At 41.1% G+C, this 22,901-nt stretch overlaps 1 protein-coding gene across 4 annotated transcripts in view; it reads right to left on the bottom strand.

Moving 5' to 3' along the window:
• Positions 1–22,901, bottom strand: part of CASR (calcium sensing receptor) — an 82,436-nt gene that overhangs the window by 39,992 nt on the left and 19,543 nt on the right. For all 4 annotated transcript variants that reach the window (XM_005506262.3, XM_065049993.1, XM_065049992.1 and 1 more), the window contains exon 2: positions 6,912–7,357. In XM_005506262.3, coding sequence (XP_005506319.2) covers positions 6,912–7,096 — 185 coding nt within the window. In that variant the 5' untranslated portion in view covers positions 7,097–7,357. The remainder of the gene's footprint in view (positions 1–6,911; positions 7,358–22,901) is intronic.

Raw genomic sequence — 22,901 nt, 5'->3', positions numbered from 1 at the left:
AAGATTTCTAAATATAAGCTTCATGAAATCATGAGCTTCCAGTTTCTGAGATATACGACTTGAACATTTTTAATTGCTGGATTAAATTATTTGCTTACAAAGTTGATGTTAGCTATGTCTGACTTTTTTAAAGCTGAATGAACATAGCCACATTACTTCCATTCTAGGAGTTTTATCTGATTTATCTGGGATCAGAAGTTCTAAAGATATCACATCTAAGGTTTGTCTTTGAGTCTTAAATACTTAATTTATTCAACTTTATTTCACCTGCTCCAGACATCTTTGGTCAACTTCCAAATGAGGTTCTGCTCTGAGGTTGTACCTCAAAGATAGTATGATTTCATTACAAATCTCTTCAAGTCAAAAAATTGGAGGCCAATAAAAATCCTTACTTATCATTTCTGACCGAAGAGACAGCTAGCTATTTTAAGATCACCTTGAAGAAGATAGACACTCTTTAGAACATGTGAGTATGGGTTACAGTTAAAAGTACTTTAATCATTTAGATTTTTTTTTTCTCTATTTCCAAACCATTAAGCAGTGAGATGCAATGGGAGAGCTCTGAAATAACGTTTCAGAGTGAACAAGGTGGTGAGTGTTTGTTCACAAAAAAACAGATGTGCCGGGCACACCATGCTGCCTCGTGCAGTCAGTAATGGTCACTGGGATAAATGGCAGCAAGGAGGGGTTTTGTGACACCTCTTAAAAAGCTAAATGTGTTTACAGGTATTTTTAATTAAAATCAAAATAGGATTTCAAACAAGGAACTATATTAAGGCTCCTCGTGTAAAAGAGTAAAATCTGAAAGCATTTTCTATATTTAAAGAGAAGACTGCTGAGAAGCCAGGAAGTTCAAAGGCACCACTGTACCACTGTGAAAAACTTCACACATTCAAGTATGTGTAAAAGTAAATTTAAGCTTGCTCACATTAAATTACGCAGGTGAATTATGACAAAGAACTATTTTGCCTTCTTGAGAGCAATTTGACTTAGTCTTTTTTAAATGCAGCAAGGTGGTATCTTCATAAGCAGTGAGAACTGGACTGTCAGAGAATGTGCTGCCATTTCATTTCGTAGATGCAGACTAAGGCACATGATGCACAATTGCTTTTATTTTCTTTTCTGACATATGTCCCTGATGAATGTTTATTTACAGTGTAAGGCTTATACTTCAGGTACTTGAGTTTGGATTGGTTTTATTTTGGAGGGGAAAGGAGTTTTCTGGGAGCTAGATTCCAAAATGTCTTTGAAATACTTTTGATAATTTACCTCAAACTAGGCTGGGCAAGAGACCTGCAGTTCTCTTCAGTTGCACCTCTGCTGATAGCAGCATCATCAGGTGAGGAGAAAAGGATCAGATGGGATGGAGACAAACACACCTTGCTCTGTCTTCTCTAACACCTGATAGAGCTTCAGACAAGGTCTCATCTTGTTAACTGGTAGAGTGTTGTATCAGTACTGTACCAGAGCTAAGACGGATATGGTCAGATGAAGGCAGTGCCGCTACAATAGTCTAAATGAAGCAAGATTTCATGATTCCTTCAATCCCTGTGATTTATCCTGTGTGGATAAATTCTCTCCCATTGTACTGTAAGACCCCAGCAAAGGGCTGCAGATAGGCTCCTCTTGGCTTGCCTTGTGCATGCCTTACAGGTAAGAGCAGCCTTTGAACCTGGCAGCAGGTTACACTGATCCATCTGTCTCCTGTGTGATGCTGCTGCTGTGACTAATATTACTGATCACTGGAATGCTCTGTAGAAGTTCGACCAGTCATTTCCATGAAGAAACTGCAAAGGATTTGCTAACAGAACCAAGCTTTTAATTAGATTTCCAGAAGCTTTCCACAGCTACTGATACTTTCTTGGTGGAAAACAAGCATAGTCCAAAACTTATTTCCTGACTTATTACTTTACAGGCATGTTGGCATAGCCTTGTATTTTAACAATTCTGAGATGTGGTGCTATTAAAAGTGGCCATTAAGCTCTTAATAAGAGCTTAATGTAAATAATTCAGTGTCCAAAGGACACTCAGTTCTTTAGCCTGTTCTCCCACCTGTAAGAGTATGCAACCCACTGATCTTTCTATTCCCAGGTAGGAGCACAAATAGGGAAAGAGAAATCAGAAACAATTCCTTCACAACTCCTTGCCTTAATCTTCACATCTCCAGGGGTCACAGGGTCCAATTATCTTTTCAGTGACCTAGTTTGCTACATAGCAAACTAAAGAGATCTCACTGATTCCTGAAGGTTTCTTTCTGTTTGGTATAAATATGTCTATGCAGGGGGTCTCAGGATGGCCTCAATGTCTCTAGTCAATGTTACAAAGTAAGGGCATATAATTTAAGAGATGCAAGATCACTGCACGGTTTGAGCTCTTTGTAGCTCATTTGTCTGCTTTGGTTTGAACAGCTCGTTCAGTCTGGATCCAGCAGGGAAGCCAGTCCTGATCCCTGTTCGTCTCCACAGAAGAGCAATTCACAGCCTCATGTGAATTCATTACCTTCATATATCAAAACTACACTAAAAGCAATAGAATATGAAGGAAAAGAAGAATCCCATCTTGGACACGTACATTTATTCAAGAATGGTTGCAAAGCCTGCATATACCTCTTGGGTCACGCCAGGACTTCCCTTTCTCTAGTGGTTGTATGCACATACTAACTTCTCTGTCCTCTCTACATTTCCAGTATATTCATTACATGTTATTGCTGCTACAACCACTGCTATTACTAAGCTATGCAAAAGGGAGACCTTCAGTCATCAGTGGGATTCCTGCAGTCAGTAGGTATAATGAGTTGTTTACCATTCTGTAAAACAGGGGCTATCGGTAAGGGGTACTGTGCAAACCAAAAAAAATTAAAAAACAAAACAAATGAACAAACAAACCCACAAAAACCAAACAATGACAAAAAACCACAAACCAAACAAAAATGATAACCAAAAACCAAACAGAAGGTGGGTGGAAGAGAAAAAGGAAATAATCTGGCTTTAGGGAAGAAGTTCTAAATATCATGCTACGCATTCAGTTCTGCAGTGGGATTAGCAAATACATCCACAAGGGGTAGAACCAAAATTATCTGTTCTCTCAGAAGGACAGACAGACTCAGTGAGCTAAAGCATCCCGTACCCACACTCTGTTAAGTCCTGCACTATAACATCGCGACGGTGTCTCACCACAGTTTGACAGCCTGAAAGCTACGTGTCACCATGTGGGACCTTGGCTAGATTGCTGATCAGAATATGCATTAAAAATTATGAACTAGTGACAACACGTTGGCAACACTGTATCCCAGCTCAGTAAAGCGATGTCCTCACTGCCAACAGTCCTTTACAGTAAGAGGAATCTGTGGGTATCACCCATCTGTGCAATAATGCTAACAATAATACTAATGATACCACCACCACCACTACTGCTAATCTACCTGAAATCAAGAATGTACGGAGAAATCAGGTTAAGAATAGACCTCTGTGGGTGCTGACAGGGAATGGGGGTCAGGGGCTGCTTGTGCTGTGCTCAGCCTCTGCCTCCACTGCGCACATCAGATATGCATCTGCAAATGTTACGAGGAAAGTTGCTGCCACAGCACCTGAGGCATACAATGACAGAAAACGTATTTATACCAAATGAGGGATACTTCATTGCTTAAACAATAAGCCATGTAAGTATTTCTGAAACAGAGGTAACAAAATTGCTCTCCTATCTGACATTTGGTGAGGCAAAATAATGAGTAAGTTTTCACTCTACAACTCGGTGCTTAAAGTGTAAAGATGCATTTTCAGTAGAATCAGCACAAAAAGAATAGAGAACACATCTTTACTGTTCCCTTTTCCTTTCACTGCTGAATTATGTATATAGCTTTCCAAATAATCATGTGAAAGGTATGCATGGTAGGTCTAAGTCAGTATGCATGTCAGGCTGGGGAGAAAGGTGCCATGCCACGACTGTGAAAACTGAAAAAGTAGAGAAAAAACTGTCCTACACATTTTGAGAAGCCCTGTTTGGGAGAAAAGGTAAGGCACTGACACAGCTAAATGTGTGGGAAGATACCCAAACAGCACAGATCAGGTTGAACAGTCCTCAGAAGAAAGGAAAGCCCCATTATCTTGAATTGTTTCATACTGAACTCTGGAAGAGACAAGGGCAAACCACCCACAGAGTTTCACTGGGACCCTTAGGTCTGTTCTTGGCTTCAAACCAAGAAGCTTGTCGTGTGGTCTGATGACTTTTTGCTGTTGCCACCTAATGTAGGAATACGAGGAAAGAGAGAGAATACCCACATACTCCGAAGGTGACCTAGGTCTAATTTTCTATGTGATATGAGACATATTTTGCTATGTAAAAAAGAGATTAAAAGCTGTACACAACCATCTAAAAAAGGTATAAAACTGATTATCCTCAGCTTTGAAAAGATACAGCAGTGCTGGAGAAGGCTCAGAGAAAGGCAACAAGGGCAGTCAAAGGTATGGAACAGATTTTGGTTTGACCATGTACAGCCATGCTTATGGTCCTCTGGTGGATTGCCTACCCCATAAAATTTTTTGACACTACAAGACTGGGAGATTTACTTTGGAAAAAAAACTAGAGACTTTTTTTTTCCCCCCAGAAAATATGAGTTTGCTCATTCCAGACTAGCCACCTGCCCAGAAATGAGGAAACTCAAATATTATATGAAAGACTCTAACTCACGACTCGAAGACAATGTACTGGGCTTTTAGGTCAGCATGCACAACCCCACCCCAAGCTACCACCTAACTGTGCAGTCCAAAACCAAAAAGACCACTATGGTTGTGTTGAGAGATCTCTGTATAAGTCCAGCCAGGGGAATTTTTTGACTTAAATTCTGTTTAAAATAGAAAATCCTTTCAGAAAAAAAAATCTACTCTCCATTTAACATGTACCAATAACAAGGAGTACTTCGTAGCACATGAACTGCCCCATGGATTAATTATCTTCATCATTAAAATCTGATGACCAGTCTCAAAGAGCCTTCCCAACCCAACCTGTTTTGAATTAAAACTTTCCTGGAAATGGACATTTTTTGGTAAAGACATGCAATGAAAGAACTTCCAGTCATCTCTGGTCCAGTCATCCCCTTGTTCCTATTGTAGTTGCTGCTACTACTTCTGCCTTTCCTTAAGTATTCTCTCTCCATTAGCATTATGCTATGAACTCACAATTTATCCATTTCCTTGAAGGAGTGCAGCAACATGGCACAAATGACTCTTTAGTCAACTCCTCTCTTTTGCAACTGCAGCGTTTTGGCGCAGGGGTAAAAGGAACACAGATTTTACCCAGGCAAATTTCAGGTGGAGGATGCCCTTTAACAGATCATATGCCACCAGAAGGATCTCCCATTGTGTCCTTAAAACAGCTGGTCTGGCTTTTCAGGATTTGCCTGTTGTCTGTCAGCCATGCACTTGTAGTATTTGTGGGGGAACATTCTCCTGTGATCTGCTCTAATAATGTGACTATGTCAAGGGAGTCACTGAGGCTGACCCAGCACTGACAGAAATGAATGCCGTGTTCAGTTCACAAATATCTGTGCTGTCCTGCCTGCCACATGGAGCAGGTGAAGAAGAAAATGGAGCTGAAAACACCCATTGCTTTTCAGCATTCTGCCTTTAGAAAGTGGCATCTGGGAGAGAAAATAAATGCTGAAACAAAATGAACAAGCTTCTTGCTTCATGAAGTAGACATTCCACATACATTGAGTTCATTACTTTTGTGTACATGCACAGAAGAAGCCAAAAGAAATCCTGCTTAATTGCGCTTCTTTCTGTGTGCTCCCTGTGAGAGCATCTGGGGCTGAGCTCACAACCTAGATGGATGTGTCCTGCTCAGCGCCTCACTGGGAAACTGCATCTGGAATCTGTAAGCATAGCAGGAATGCTTTCAGCCATTCTTCATTACCATCTGCAACAAAACTGTACCAGATTCCCAGTATAGGATGAGTGGTCCAAGTAACTCCAGATATACAATTTTTCGCATATGGTTACTGAAGAGGTCCCATAACACTGAAGTGTTTTCCCATGCATGGTCATAACAAAATTCCACATCAATTTCTTATATTTTGTTTATATGACTTTTCAGTTGCAATCAGTTTCTGTTATGCTTTCCAATTGTTATGTCTATTACATGCAGGGTTACAAGGTTAAAAATTCCTCATGTTTCATCATAAAACTGGGTATGCTTTAATAATAAGAAAATTTGTTTTCATGTGCATTTCTCCCTCCACGGTTAACTGCCAAAGACTTAAGACAAAGCCTATATGCACTATTTATACAGAAAACGACTTCGGGTGAGGAAAGCCCAAGTAAGGCGTTCAAGTGTGGGACTTTGTAAAGGTTCAGTGGGATTTTTAAAAACCAGTGACGTATCTCACTTTCACCTATCCACTTGTTTAGGCAACAAAACATCTTGTAAAGTCTTAGAAGATGAGAGGCAGAACTGGGAAAAAATAAACAAACAAACAAAAAAACAATCAACACAAAACCCCACAGATTTTATTTTTAAGCTATTTTGCCACGCATGACTGTAATCAAAATAACTTAAGGGCAATATGGTTTATTTTCCATCCTTCTTCTAGGAAAGCGTATTTTCAGTTACTATTCAAATGTCTACTGTGAATGGCCAGATAGATCGGTATATTTGTGGTTTGGTAGCTTTGGGCTATACAAAGATTGCCCTCTTTTACTGTCCAAATATTGTTTATGTTACTGTTTAACATATGTACTTCCTGTCTTACACACTTGTATTTTCTGTTATTTACACCATACCTTCCCATTGCCTCTACACACATCACATCACAGACCGTATTTACACAGTGTATATATAGCATGTCACCTGGAGTCAAAAAGGTCAAGACGTCCCCACCAAAACTCTTTATTTTCTCTTTTTTTTTTGTGGCTTACCTTATACACTCCCCTGATTCTGGTCTTGATTTTAGATCCTGGTCTTTAGCAGCCACTCCAAAATGAATGGGAAACAGTCCTCCGAGAATAATGTCTCCCTTCTTCTGTGCGCGTTGGTTTGGCCCATAGGCAGCTGTGTTCCAGGTAAATAGCAAAAGAACCAAGCAGCAGCTATATAAAGTCATTGTTCCTCTTTTCACCAGGGGGTTATAGGATGCAAAACTGGATAAGGTGATGTAAGAAAGCAGACTTTATAACGTCTAAGCTTTTTCCTTCCTTAATACAGCACAGAGAGGACTTGGGACACATGCCTGCAGGGAGATAGGCAACAGGGTGGGAGCCACAGTGATGGTGCTTCTCCCTCTGTCTTCTCCATTGCAAAACAACAATTCAGCAGTTCTTCTTTCTTCCTAACCACAGCATCACGGGCAGCCCATCTCTGAGAACTGCAAAACAAAGACATTAAAAGTGACTCAGCTACACACCAGAAACTCACGCTGCCACAGTGGTTCTGTGCTACTCCATCAACTTTTAGTATGCCCCTGTGGCCGCTCCCCCTCAACAACCTGCACAGCAGACAGACCAAATTTGACAAAGTCAGACACCCCAGTGATGCCAGCCACACTTCCTCACACAAGTGATTCTGTGATTCTCTTGGATGCCTAATTCTCTGTCACACATGTGAGGCGCGTCTTCACACCGTCTTCCTATGGTTCTGCATGACTCTGGTCACAGGAGGCCCTATAATACTTGTGATCAGACCTCCATGAACACAGCACACTGTGAGAGACTTGGATGGGCAAGTGGAGAATAAGGAAGCATCAAATGCAGTAAGAATCAAACCCTTCTCTTAAGCAAATAACTATGATAATCTTGATAGTTCTTAACTCTCTGGTTTGAATTCATCCTTGCTAAAAATGAAACAAGGTCGCAAGAAAGGCTTTTTCACATTCAAAGTGAAGATGACTTCCAGGGAAGCATTTAAAATCATGAAGGCTTGAAAGGTTCAGTGGTCATGTCATCACTTTGAAGCCTGCATCCTAGGGATGAGAAATATTGCAGCTTCTCTGTGCTCAATCCATTTTCCCTGCAGCACATCTATAGGCCTGCCAAATGAAGAACTAACTTAATTATGGTATATGAAAATAGCTATGGGGGAGGATGTAGTACAAAAAAATCATAACAAACAGCTCTTCAGCCTATTTGGAATAGGTCTAAGAGCTAGTAGTGAAAATCTGAAGTTAGCCCCATTCAGAATGGAGGATAGGCATATGTTGCTAATTCTGAGGACAGCTAATTTTTGAAATAAGTCATCAAGAGTTTTCAAGTTCTGAGAACCTTTTTATGAGGATGACTTATTATCCACTAAATGTACCTGGACAGATTTGACCTCTACCTAGTTCAAAGAAGGAGCTCCTGCAGGGAAATATTGTGATTATGGGGGTTCTTCTAGTAGCCATCCCTAGTGATATGCATGCTCCATGACCACCAAGCCTTCGGAAATCTTTCACCCATTTTTGTTAAAATGAAGGTCCAGATGCAGCAGTCAATGGGAGAAGAGTGAAAATTCTCAGATCGTTCTCATGCCTCCGCAGTCAACACACTTAGATAGCTGGGCATAGGCTGTGCTCCTCTGTGATGGGTCCACTCTAAACTGTTCTTTCTTTCTGGCTTCAACATGCACATTTTTGTTGGCAAGGGCAATCAAAACTTTGGCTAGAGATCAAAATATGTCCAGGTAAACATTTTTTGTACCAGGAGATGTGGAGTCACACTGAAAGATTTTGTAGGAACATACTGGGTTTCATACAAAATAATAGGTATTTCATATTTGCAGCATCCAATTGACTCAATCCAAAGTCAGAAACTCCCATTTTTGACAAACTCAACTGCAAGGTCCCTACTGCTGAGTGAGGATTTAAACACTATCCTCAAAATCTGAAACATAGACATGAAATGTCCAGCTGCTGCTAACACTGGCAGTCAGAAAACACTTGGGATGTTCCTCTGACAAGCAACTAGGAGTATTGTCACACTGCTCTAGCCAGGGTACAACATACTCTATCACTTGTGAGCATGTTGTCTTAACATCTGATGGGCATTTTTGACTGACAAGCCCGTTGGTATTGGAATGTGGTCCTTTGACACCAGGATGACAGAACTTTAACCAGAGACAGGACTAGAAGGTGACAGAACAGAGCAACAGATGAGTGTGTGGAAAACTGTCTGAGCTTATAGGTTTTCCTTTCCCTTGGCAGATGGATAGTAGCTCTTGATTCTTCAGTGCCCAACAAGAAACCAAAGGAAGTACTTTGCCACTTTTCAGCTAGGGAAAGCTCATCTTCCTACCACCACTTATAGATTCAAAATAGATAAGAAAGAGCATAACAGACATTTTCTAGGCTGATATCCTCTCCCTCTACCTGGCTTAGGCCATGTCTACCAAGTCCTATGGGATGAACTACTGAAAGGCAAACGAACATTGCAGTCAGCTGCAGACCCTTTCCATTCTGTTCTTGTTCACAAAGCCCAATTACCATCTGATGCCTCAAAGAAATATCTACTATCATCTACAGGACGGGCATCTGGTTTTGTGGCAGGACGAAAGATATGTAGTCTGCTTGCTGCAGAAGAGGGCTTTATGCCATGACCCACCGCTGTGACACATAGCTAGCCTTCCTCAGCATACAACCAGGTAGCTGGTGAATGTGCAGCAAGCTCAGTGCTTCGGGAGTGCACCAAATTTGTTGCAGACAGGGAGGCCAAGTACACCATGCATGCTGTGTACACCTGCGCACAGCCCACTCCCTGCCCACATGAGAGGACAACTTAGGAAAGTTTCCACCCACATGGAGAACCGTGGCCACTACTCTGCCCATCCTTCTTCCCAAACACTGCTCAGATCAGGCAGCATGGAGACAGGTAGTCAAACCATTCCATCAGTGTCTGTCTGTTCCTTGCTACTGTCTTTCCAAGGGCACCCTCCCAATGCTGGACAAGCTGATTGCATGGGGTCCCTGACAAAAAGAGTCGTCTACTCCCTCGCTGAACCGCTTCACCTGTTTTGCAGTCTGCAAAGGTGAGTAGGGCCCTCATGAATTGCCCTGAGGCCTGCAAATCGTCTGTGAGAGACACTGGGGCTGACAAGTGAGGTCTGTCACATATGACCTCTGGTCCAGCCAGTCCCAGTGTGAATGATGCAGCCCAGTGGAGCAGGGTGCTCTGCCTTTGGTGCAGATGACTGCACTTGCCTCCTTGCCTGACTGATTGATGTATACATCTCCTGCTAAACCACCATTTCTGTCTGGCACAGGCATGAAAAGTTATGCTGGGAGCTGCTGTTCTTAGAAGCAATTATGAGCTGAAAAAAATATTTTTACACTCATTTTGATTAGCTTCTGTGCATGTTCCAGAATGAGCAGTCACAAGAAAATCAATAACAGCAGGCCAAAATTGGGTCTTCTGGACAATTCAATAGGGATCCTTGTTCTGTAAGAAATAGCAGCCAGAAAGTAAGTAAAGTGCTCTCCTGGGTAGCAAAGTGAGATTAAAACCTGGGAATCAATGCAGCAGTATTATTAAAGTAACTTTAAATTTTCTTGCAGATAGTGTTGGCTCAGATCCACCTGTCCCAGTGTAGCATATAGCACATCAGAAAGCAGTTCAGAAAGCCAGCAAAAAAAGTTGTGCGTTCAGGAGTGATTTCATGGTTAGAAAGGTTGGCACTGTTTAAATTAAGAGATTATATGAAGGAAAAAGAAGAGCAAAATAAAGTTTTGAAATTATAAACAATACGCAGAGCCTGATGTGACAGGCGAGAGCTCATGGCTGACACTTGTGGGCAAAAGGAAAGAAGAGCGATCTGGAGCTTTGGCCAGAGGGCATTTTCTGTGAAGAGCCCTGTGCCCACATCTGCGAGGGAGCCAGAATCATGGGCACAGCAGTCATGCTAAGGTAGAGCACACCTGTTTAAATACCGTCAGGTTTGAGGATAGTGTGAATCAAATGCTGCTAATCACATCTGGTAAGGAATGGACACACCCTGCTGTGCTCATAGAATCACAGTCATTGAATAGTTTGGGTTGGAAGTGTCCTCTGAAGACCATCTAGTCTGATCCCTCTGCAATGAGCAGAGACATCTTCAACTAGATCAGGTTGCTCAGAGTCCCATCCAACCTGACCATAGAATAGTTTTGAGTTGCAAGGAACCTTTAAAGGTCATCTAGTCGAACCCCTCTTCAAGGAGCAGGGACAGGCCAAGGGCAGGCTGGGAGGTCACCTGAGGGCTGAGGAGCCACCCCACCCAGCAATGTAGCCTTCCAGGAGAACAAGGAGGAGTTGTAGGAAAGAGAAACAAGGGGAAGAGGGGCCTGGATTTTCATTTCTTCAGTAGTATGAAAAGAAAAGGAGTACGAAAAAAAGCTGATGCAGTGTACTGAGGTGAGGGCCAGCACACGTGGGATCAGTACTTAGAGGGGAGACATATGAAGGAGGGAGAATAATTTCTGAAGAGAGGCTGCAAAGAGATGGGATGGTCTCACTAATGCTATTTAGCCTAGGGCACCCTGCCCCTGCATCCCTCCCTGTTTCTTCAGGGGCAGAGCTGGAGGTGCCCAGCAATGGGGTGTCCTGAGCCTGGGCGAAGAACCATGCTCAGGACCTAGCCAAGGTGGGACAAGATCAGTGACTTCCCCATCTGCTGTGGGATGAGGGTGAGCTTGAGACTACAGCTTGTTGATTTATTACTCTGTTTTTCTGCTTTCCCTTTAATAAGCCTTTCTTTTTACCTTCAGGATTCCTTGCTTATGAAAAAGGAAACCATTTTCATCATGAACAGAAAGACAATGTAAGTTAGTTTGCCAAGATACTGTGGTGGTGCTTGAGTTGATGCTACTGCCTATTTAGGAACCACTCTTTACCACCACACAGTATGTGGATAAAGTATTAAACATAGAAAAAGGTAATTCACTTTCTTATTTCTCTTTTCTCACAGTAGGCAGTTGAAAGACCTAAAATGGTCAAAAAGTGTTCATTTTCAAACAGCATTTACAGCAGTCAGTACTTCCAGAGCACAAGAAGGGATTAGACAATGAAAAAAAAAGTTATTTGTTCATGGTAGAGGGTAATACTTGGTATCCCCCTGAATAATTTGGAACTAGCTATTCTCAGGGATAGGACACAGAACTGAAATAATATCAGAGGTGCTGTCTGTGAACAAGGTGAGCCATATATATATATAAACTACATCCCCGATGCTGCAAGCTCAGGGATAAATTTGCAAAGATGCACTGACAAAAAAAAAAAAGATAACCAAGACAGGCAAAACTAAGTGTATGCCCAGCTCCTTGCAAATCTCAGTGTCGAAATTTATAATTCTCCATACTTAAACACCTGCTATAGCTGGGACGCCAAGTATCTCAAACTCATTTAACATGAGGTACAGGTCTCCCAGCTGCTTTCAAGTGCTCTCCAAGCCTGAGGTTGAAAATATTTGAAGATACTAATTTCCAGATGACCAGTCATTAGCTTGTTGCCAGTAACAGAAGTTAATGTCCTTTAGAATAATCTTTTATTGTGGCAAATCTTCCTTCAGTTCTCTTTTCTTTAACTGGATTAAGATTATGAGCCTCTTCCTTATTAAAGGAAAGCGTTATGCAGCCAAAGATTGCATTACCTGCTAATGCATACTTGAAGACATCAAAGCTTAGCAAAATGCAGGTGGAAACTGTACTGCTAATAGAACAAATTACTGTGGTCCTGCAGTTTTCAGGTAATAAATTGAAAACATTAAATTAACAAACAAGGAAGCTTGGAATCCATTGCTGATTTTTTCCTTTGCAGATATTTTTACAATTAAAGCATTATTTAGTATTAGCACACAAATTCTTTGATTATAAGCTCTTCAATGCAGAAAACCTTTTCCCTATACATATATTCAGAAAATACTAATATAATTCCATAATATTTATTTTGTAAGAAAACATATTTTTAAAAAGTATTGTGATTTTTTTATTTTTTTGGACACAGTACTATATTTAGTACTCATCCCCTCTTTAAATATACTTTTTTTTTCCCCCACTCTGTTTTGTAACTATCAGACATTTTGATTTTGAACTCCCTTGGAAGTGGAAGTAAAGTAGCAGCTATCTCACCTAAGCTTCAGTGAGGGAACTTAAAGTGGTTCCAGGAACAAGGGGAAACATCAGGACACTATTATAACAACAGAAACAATACCTGAGGGAGGAGAGATGGTACCTAAGGTACAGCCATGGGTATTTGAAAGGCTTGCAGCAATTGGTCTTGATAGCTGAATGAATGTTTTAGTTGTCAGATTAAATCACGCAGAAAAGCCAGCAATGTTCAATAAATCTTTGTTCTTTGGGTGAGAAGAAGCTGAGTGGTGCACTCATGGCATACATGACTTTATGAAGTACTTCTTAATCAAATGGTAACTAACCAAAACTTTAAATGACAGTTGCTCATGTTCATATAACAGTTGGGTTGCAAAGGATCTCAAGGGGTCATGCAGCCTGTCCCTTAGCCCAGGAAAGGCTCAGCAATGCTCATGCCATTCCTGACTTATTTTCTGTAAAACCTTTTGAGGAAATAGACATGTCAGATACCCAGTACTACCAGAATACCAGTAGGGTAGCCTGCTCCAATTATTCTCATCTCTTACCAAAACAAATGGATACTCACATCTAACTTGAATGGTTTTTATTGCAATTTAAGCCTTCTTCTTTTGTCTATTACAGGCAGACCAGTGCATCTCTCCAAAGGATGCTTCCCCAAGCTCAGTTTATTCTTGTTCCTTTCCTCTGGCTTCTCTCCAGTGTGTGTCCACATTTAGTGCAGAACAGTGCCCAGAAATGGGTGCAATATCCTTGCTGGGCCATTACCAGTTCTGAGCAGAGTAGCAGGATTTCTTTGTGTGTCTTGCAGGCTACAGCTCTGTTTATACAGCTCAGCATGGCACTCGTCTTTTTTGGAACAGCATGACATTGTTAACTTCTGGTAGATCATCAGCTGAACACAAGGCAAAGCTGAGGATGTTTATGTCCACAAGGCCATGAAACCTCACAAGAAATTCTCATCTTCCAAAAGCTTGTCCCTGCCATTCAGCCCGAAGGTAGAACCTGCCAAATTTCATGTGATCAATTCTGGGTAGCAACAAGGAACTGCTGTGCTCTAGCTCAGCAGTCTTCCAGGCTTTCAGGACCTTTTTACAGCAGAGAGCTGGGGAAGATTCCTGATCCTGGCCATGGCAACAGGGCTATCCCAGATTCCAAAAGACCCTGGACTCTCAACAGACAAGGAAGAGGTTCAGGCAACACACCTGCCCTCAACAGACAAGGAACAGGTTAAGGTAGAACAGAAATCAGAGAAGTTACATGTGGTCAACTTTGTGCCCAATCTCATTGCTCTAGACAGCTAAAGGAGGGCAATTCTATGGAAAAATGGACAACGGACACTTTGAATTGTCAAGACACACAAGTCTTCATAGTTCTGAGAGCAGACAAGACTTCTAATTCTGAAGCACCATGGCAATACAAGAAAAGGTAAACTGTTCTTGCATGTCACCAGTGCAGGCATTAGCACAGCCTTCTTCCATCTGTTTGGTCAAAAAGAGAGGTGGACACATCAAAGATGGCACAAAAACTGAACTGCTAGTGTGCTCAAATGGAGGAGCTGTGTTTGAAGTTTGTGGAATTAAACTGTTCTGCCTTTAAAGAAGGAAAGCGTTAACTGAAAATTACTATGACTGCCTGCAAAACTCTTACTGCCAATGCTGAAAGAGACAATTCTTACACACTGCACCCCCCAGACCAGGGATGTTTTTGTCTGGACAAATAGCATGACTGGGAAATGGGATCTAAGCCTTGGAAAAGCCTGGACAGTTCAGAGACAAGAGGAGTGCTGAGCAAAATAACAACTCCATTTTAAAAACACTATGTACACACTTGGTTTTGAACAAGTACAAAACATGGATGCTAGAGCTTTTACAGACAATGGGACCTTACAAAATCATCAAGACCATCAGCACAGCATCACCAGGACAATATTCCCATGCCCTGCTATTTACTTAAAGGGATGTTTTCTGGTACTGATGGAATTTTGGTGGCAGGATGCTAGTATTCTATTACACTACAGAAAATGTATGTTAAAAAAGGTACATCACAGTCACACTTAGCATTAGAAAAGCTAAGAGGAAGTAAAAAATATTTCATACAAATCAGTCATGGTACTGAAGAATCTGTTGAATCTCATAAATAACAAGACCTGGCTAATAAATGAAAAAAGCCACTTTCTTAGTACAGGGAGTAATAACCCACAGAGGCAAAAGCAGACCTAAGAATATGTTTAGGTTGGCCACTGAAAACCTAAGCACTCGTCCTAAAGTAACATTCTCAACTCTCCAAGATAAACTAAACATAAAAAATATATAGTAAATGAGGCAACTGTATGACATTTAATTCTGCTACATCTGATATGACCAACATTGTTAAGCTTGTCAGTGGGTTACTATTTAAGCTTCTACAGTTTTTGTACCTATAACACTATTTTAAGGTAGTAGCCATATTATTAGTTTTCCTTTACTCCTAAGCTTATGTATTGGTGTCCAAATAATAAAGAGCCTACTAGGAAGGGGTGTGGATTCACACTGTGATCTGTGTTTAGCACTATGAAACATGCCTAGGGTACCACTGCTGATGTTCTGCTTAACACGGTAACTTGTGAACAAGGAGGCCTCAGCTGTTAGAGACTGATGTCCGAGCCTCTGGGGAAAGGCAAATACGGAAAAAGGAGCCAGGACTAACCAGAATACTTTGTTTCAAGGAGTCTCAAACAAATTTGGTGGCAGCAATGGCAGTCAAAAGAGCATCAGACCCTGGCTTTTGCACAACCAGGTAAAAATCCAAACCCACCCAGCTCTTCAGGCAGCATTTACCATGTGAAGATTTAGTGTGGGATTACAAGTCCTGTGACTTCTCCCCTACTTTATCACTAGCACATAAAGTGCACAAGCTCACAAGCAATGTAGCTGGGAATGGCTTTATTTCATCCACCTTTCAATCAGGACTATCCGAATTTGGGATTTACATAAAACTCTGCAGGAAACTTGCATCAATAGCTTGTTCAAAATCCCCAATCAGGGTGATTTGGGTCCTAGGAACTGATATCCTCTCGTGGAAATAATTCTTTGTATGCTGATGGTGGGAAGGAAAAGACAGAAACAGAAGTGGCAATAGAAAATACCTTAGAGACTCATTGAATGCACTCAGCTCACACCACTGGCAGGCACAGGGATGTGTCAGCAGGCACAGGGCTGCAAGTGGCTTCTGAGTAGCGAATGCTTGGTGGAAATCTATGTGGAGGGTTACCTATGTCTTTGGAGCCATTTCTACACAGGTGTGGCTGTAAACTAGCCTGAGAAGCAGCTCTATGAGCCTCATGAGTATTACTTTTTATTTCTCTGAAGGGTAAGAGTTTTCTGCAATAAGTGCTAAAGCTCATTTCTGCAAGACATATCACAAAGCTCCAAAACAAACACCAGAAGTGAATAAGACAATTCTGCAACTTCTCATCTTTCCTCTCCTGTACCTTCTTCAGTACAAGTGCAGCAAAAGTGCATGTGTGTACACATAAATGGACTACTGAAATGCATGAAGCTATCAAGGCATCCTGTCAAGCAAATCATTCTGCTGCACCCCCAGCAGTCTCTGGAAAATGACTAGACAAGAAACAACATGTGGCAAATCAATTAGATTGCTTAATGAACTGCTAAGAAATGCTGAGGAAATGCAGCACTGCACAGGAGCTGTGGCAGAACCACAGAGCATGGAGGGATTTCCAAGTCCTAGGGAGCTCCAGAAGCACAGCAGCCTGTCTGCAGCCTTTTGGGAAGTTGCCATAAACCAACCGGTTATTGACTGCCCTAATTTATGTTGGGAGCTGCACTGGACCCTCAAGCAATCTCAGATTTAGAGAATATAGGCACCAGGGAATCCATCTTGTCTACATCTTAAAGCTGTCCTCTTTTGTCTTTCTGCATTCCAGACTCTGACCTTCTCTTGCTGTGTCATCGTTTACTAACTTGACTGTTTCCTACCCTTCCTGTTAAAAGCCTACAATTTTATAAATTGCTTAAGTGGGTGAAAAGATGGCATAGATATAATACCAGTCTAAGGCTCTGCAGTAATTTCACTTATTTTTGTCTTCATGTACAAGGGAGATTAGGACCTTTAAGAGTTTCAATAAAATAGGAGGTGAAGTATTTTTCTAAGGTGTCACTTGTTATGAAATTGGTTTCCTTGTCTTTCCTTGTTTCTAAAGAAAGTCCCACCATGCTAAAGAGTGTGCATTCTGGTGACAGCTATTTTACCCCACCTCTATATTTTTGGGAAGTGACTAGACCCTGCTGGACAGGTAAAGAAAAAAAGTCTGGAGGATGCTCTGCAGAATGAAGACACTCTACATCCTTGTGGGATGGTGCATATGACACCAGGATGTTGTTTGCAAATATGGGTTAGTTCAGACTTTTGCCTGCAGGTGAAACTGTCAGACATTCAACCTGTGTACCTTTCAGAGTACCTTACATTCCTGCATATTATATATACATTCCTGCATCTCAAGCAAGCCTTTCCTCCTACATCCAACACAGAAGCTTTGCCAGGAAGTGTCACTCAACTGAATTACTCTTAATTTCCAATTTGTGGGATGAATAGCTTTTCTGGGTCTCGCTTTAGAAGATACAGAAGTGTTAATGGGTACTGTGTTCACAGCCCACAGAAGTAAAGTCCACCACTACTCTACAGAACAACCCCACATAGATAACCGAGAAGCTTCTCCATCTTTCCCAGCTCCTAGTCTATTTTCTTCCTCTCTCACAAGAAGTATCTCTGGGGTTGGCAAGAAGGCTCAATCCCCCTACCACAGTCCTTCTTCCTTGCTAGGCATGCCCATAAAACAATGTGGTTGTGTTATGCTCTTTGCAATCAGGGCATTTTTTTAAGATGTGCTTCTCTACCAGCAAATAACAAGAGGCTTCAGCTCAATTCTTGAATATCAATAAGTGCCAATCCAAGAACATTAATTTCTGAAACTGAGCTCCTCTAGTCTGTCTTGGAACAAATAAGAAGGAACTATCCTTGTTATCAACTCCTGGATGTCCTATGGCTTTAACTTTTGTCTCTCTTCTGTTTGGAAAATACCAGGTTAAAAGGACTAGTCACCAGGATCAGGCCATTTTAAACTGTTTATTTTCTGTGCTACATTGTGAGGCAGGAAAGAAGAGGAGATGCCAAAGTAGTTGGTCATGTGTAAGTAATTAAAATTACAAAATTTAGTGCAGTGTTATTGAAAAGAATCGTAGAATCATAGAATAGTTTTGGTCAGAAGGGAGCTTCAAAGGTCATCTAGTCCAACCCCCTGCAATGGCATGGACATCTGCAACTAGATCAGGTTGCTCAGAGCCCCTTCCAGCCTGGCCTGGAATGTCTCCAGGGATGGGGCATCTGCCACCTCTCTGGGCAACCTGTGCCAGTGTTTCATCACCCTCATTGTAAAAAATTTCTTCTTCCTGTCTAGCCAGAATCTCCCCTCTTTTAGTTTAAAACCATTACTCCTTGTCCTATCACAACAGGCCCTCCTAAAAAGTCTATTCCCATCTTTCTTATAGGCTCCTTATAAGTACTGAAAGGCCACGATAAGGTCTCCCCGGAGCCTTCTCTTCTTCAGGCTGAGATATATCACACTTTCTGATTGGCCTGCATAAGATCTGCTGGTTAGCAAGCTGAAAGGTTTGGGACCACAAAATAACGGAATAAGAACACTAGAACAAGGAAAAGCTTAAGTATATTTCTGTATTTTGTTTATTTAATCAACCAGCTTTTGATGATTCTTCTACAAAATAGCTGGAGCAAATAAGTTCAGATCATATAAATAAACATGAGAAGAACCTGAGTTGTATCAGCAAAGTTCTTCTTTCCAAAACCTTCTGTGATGCACTACTATTAGGTACAAGCCACTAGAAAAGTCAATCTGTCTGTGAATTTCAGCTTTTACATAAACTAGGGTAACAGATTTCTGATAACAACTTGGTACTGTGTTGTTGAAAGTGATGTTCTTCCAGAGCTGGCATGGGGAAGGATCCTTGCTGTAATATCTGCTTCATTCTCCTGTTGGCTGGGCAGCCTTATGTCAATCACTGTCTCTGTCTGGGGCTTGTCTTCCCAACTTGTAATAGTGGCCAGAAATAATTTCAGAAATGTATTGCAACTATGCTTCATCCATGTCAACGGATGTCAAACTGAGTACCAGCTGAATCAAGTCTGATTCAGGCTTTTCTCTAGCAATAAAATAAAATAAAATAAAATAAAATAAAATAAAATAAAATAAAATAAAATAAAATAAAATAAAATAAAACAAAATAAAATAAAATAAAATAAAATAAAAAAAGACAGATTTGAGAACTGAACATTTTCTGTAATTCAACTTACAAAGGAAAAACATATTTTGCCTAGTAATTTCCTCCAATTTTTCCTGATTTTTTTTTTTAAATCTCTGCATCTGAAGCGAAACACTTTATTTGGTCCCATTTTCCCCTGCAGAATCCTCAGTGAACTAAACAATAAGGACAACTTTAATTCTGAGCCAATTTCAACATAAACCCAATTCAGAAAAAAACACTTAAGTATGTGCTCAACTTTAGGGAGATTTGACTTTAATGAAATTTAGTAGATTCTAAAAGCTTAGTAAGTACTTCAGTGGTTTGCTGAATCAGAGACTAAAGTAGCCCCTGGCTGGCTGTTCCATTCTCATTTATACCATCATTAAAAACAAATAAACACTTTATTTCTGTTGGATGGTTTATTTTTACATTAAATCCATCATAATTTATTAATAAACTCTTGTGGATTTCTGTGGTCTTTTTTCTACCCTTTCTCTTTCATTTCTATTTCTCTGCTGTCCCTGGATGTCTTTTTCTTTCTGTTTTTCCATTACTTATTTTCTCTTCTCTATGATTTTCTAAATTGAACAATTATTGTTCCTTCTCCAGCTTTCTTCTCTCTACTCCTTTCATTCTAATACCAAAACACTCTTTCCTATTTTTTTAATTTATTTTGCCTGCTTACTACGCATAACCTCTTCCTGTTAAAGAAGGCAGGAAAAAGAAAGCAGGTTCAATGTAAAGGGAGTCTCAGTAAGCTTATCAGAAATGTTGGACTTTAGCAAGGACAGAAGTTCTGCAGAATCCATAAAATCACCAAACATAGACCAGTGGAAGGTAGAGAAGAAAACCAAGAGTAGAAACACAGGCGTATGGGGAGGTGAGTGTCCGGCACAGACAGGCACATGTCCCACATGAGTCCTGTGAGGGGAGAAGGCAGGCTTTGCTGACTCTTCCTTGCAGAGCTGGCTTGTGTTGGCATGTCTCATGGATGATGTGGCACAGGGTGGAAAACAATGCTGTACACTGACCCCTGAATAGGAACAGTGACCCTTATCTGCCTATGCAATGCACTGGAAGATCAACGTGATATGCAAGGACTTGTTTATCTGTTATGATTATTTATATTATTCACCTAAGAAATGCTGGCTGGGCCTGTGGGGCTGCACTTCCCTGCTAAGATGTCAGTAAGAAAGGTGATACCACAGAGCCATGACAGAATGGCGAGTCACAATACCAAAGCAGCAAGGTGCAAGCACCCAGCGTAGCTCTCCCCTGTTGCTCCACCTGCCCTCTTAAGGGATGCACCGTATTATTCACGAGTTTGTACGAAGCAAACTTTCAATGATAATTTGTAAAGGATGTGGAGGACAAAGGTGAACATTTTTTCAATAACCCCACTTAGATTCTACAAAGGTTTCATCTTGAACCCTAAAGATGCATGTTTTCTGCCCTATAATGTATGAGGATGATGGAATTTGCCATCCATATTCAGATCAGCGGTCCATTTGGTGTAAGACCCTGCCTCTAGCAGTACCCAGTGATACCCACTTCAAAATATTGTGATAGAAAATTATAGCCTTAGTGTCTTACAAGGAACACTCCTAGCTCCACTAGTTAGCAGTTTGGTTACTGTTCTAAGCAAATAGTTTTGTGAAAAACCGCCCCGATTTTGTAAAAGTCAGCCCTAGAATAAAATAATCAACACCTTAACTTTTTTTCAAGCTCATTTCTCTCCACAGCTGAGACACAAACATTCCTGCAAACAAAATATATATCCTTGAGTGATATTCTCCTATTGGAAATTCTCTGTCACTCTCCCCAGTTGATACAATCACCTAAGTCTCACCTGTGATTTTTTTATTGCACCTCAACTAGAGGTCACCAGGAGCCCCAAAGCACCATCAAAATAGATCTTGAGCCTTCACCTTAGCTTTTTCCTGCAAATTCTGGCAGTTTAGCTCAAACCGCTGTGAAGATGCAATTAACCAAACTGGTGGGATTCAGCACTGAAGCAGATCAGGAGCATGGTTCCTGCTGGGGAGAATGCTCAGGTGAAGAGCACCCTGATGTAAGAATAACACCTTAAACCACTGCACTTAGATCCAGAAGAGCATGTCCAATAATGCTCAAGTGTAGGCTTATTTTGACTGCATTTATCTCAACAGATCTATTATCACGCTTTTAAACCAGAAAAAAGCTGGGTATTGTAACTTCAGTGCCTCCAGATTTGTTTAGCTGGTGAATTCACTTCTGAATCTGATTCTACTACCATATTCTGCAAGAAATATCATATGATTTAGCTGGTAACTAAGGTATTGCTCAGTGTGAGCAAAGACAGCAGAACTGAGGTGAAGGTAAGGACAACGAAAGCTATTCAACTTATAAAATAATCTGTATTCAGAGCAAAGGAATTAATCCATTATTTTCATCGTAAAACCCCAAAATTCATAAAAGCGCAAGTGTTAATTTTCTTTCAGCACACAAAAGCTTATGTGCTTAAAACAGTATATGACAGAAAACTATCATCCTTTTTGGCAGAGCTACTGTCTGAAATAAAGCAGGAGATCCCAGGCTTGTCTTTGATGAGTCTAGTTGCTTTGGCTTTGTATACTGTCTTTCTAAATGAAGCCTTATTTTCCCCTTGTGTTAGACACTTCTGATGTAATCTTTTTAAGTTCACAGTTTAAGAATGATTGGTGAGGGCTATCAGAGCTTCAGGGCAGGACAGATGACCCCCTTCTCTGTATCATTTCTATATCCAGCACAAAGAGCTCCCAGCAGCTTGGGAACAGAAGCAAATACAGCATGTGTGTCATGGAAAGAGTTGAAGAGCACTCTGCTTTATTGCGTAAGTTGGCATGGTACAAATGATTTGAAGGCCCTCAGCTGGTAAGGGAGCCTGGCTGCTGGATGCCAGTTGTCCCCCAGCAGAGCAGGATCACTTGGGAGCCCTACAGACCTGGGGCAGGTTGCGGCAGGATAGGAGCTCTTGACCAGGAACGAAAAAAATGGTATCAGAACCACTGGAAGATACATGAAGACTTTCACAGTCTTCATGACCCTTTTTGCCATTCTGTCCAGAAATCAGAAGACACTGTGGCCACTCACTTCCTCCACACATCCCTAAGAAATACAGCCATGTTAACTGACCACAACAGGGCAACCCCTCATTAACACAGCGCTTTCTAAAATAATATTTTTACATTTACTTCCCGCCCCGCACACACACTTTCTGAAGGTGATCTTTCTGCAACAGAAAAACACCGGGGGTCATACTCCGGTGAGCCCCAGCCACCTCACCCGCCTGCCAACTCTGCAGCTCTACGCGCTTCATCTCCGGGACGACGGTGTGACTTTTGGAGGCTCCATGCCTCATTTAGCCCTGGTAATGGCCTAATTGGGTTGGAAAAATGCAGGAGCAGGAGCGTGATAAAAACCCAGCTCTGCTGTGCTTATTTAAGCAAGTGGAAAAAGAAAATAATAGAAAAGGAAAAAAAAAACCCAACAAACCCACATTTTGTACTTTGACTAGATAT

This window comes from Columba livia, chromosome 1, assembly GCF_036013475.1.
Source record: "Columba livia isolate bColLiv1 breed racing homer chromosome 1, bColLiv1.pat.W.v2, whole genome shotgun sequence".
Lineage (NCBI taxonomy): Eukaryota > Metazoa > Chordata > Aves > Columbiformes > Columbidae > Columba > Columba livia.
This window is presented reverse-complemented; position numbering and strand designations above follow the sequence as displayed.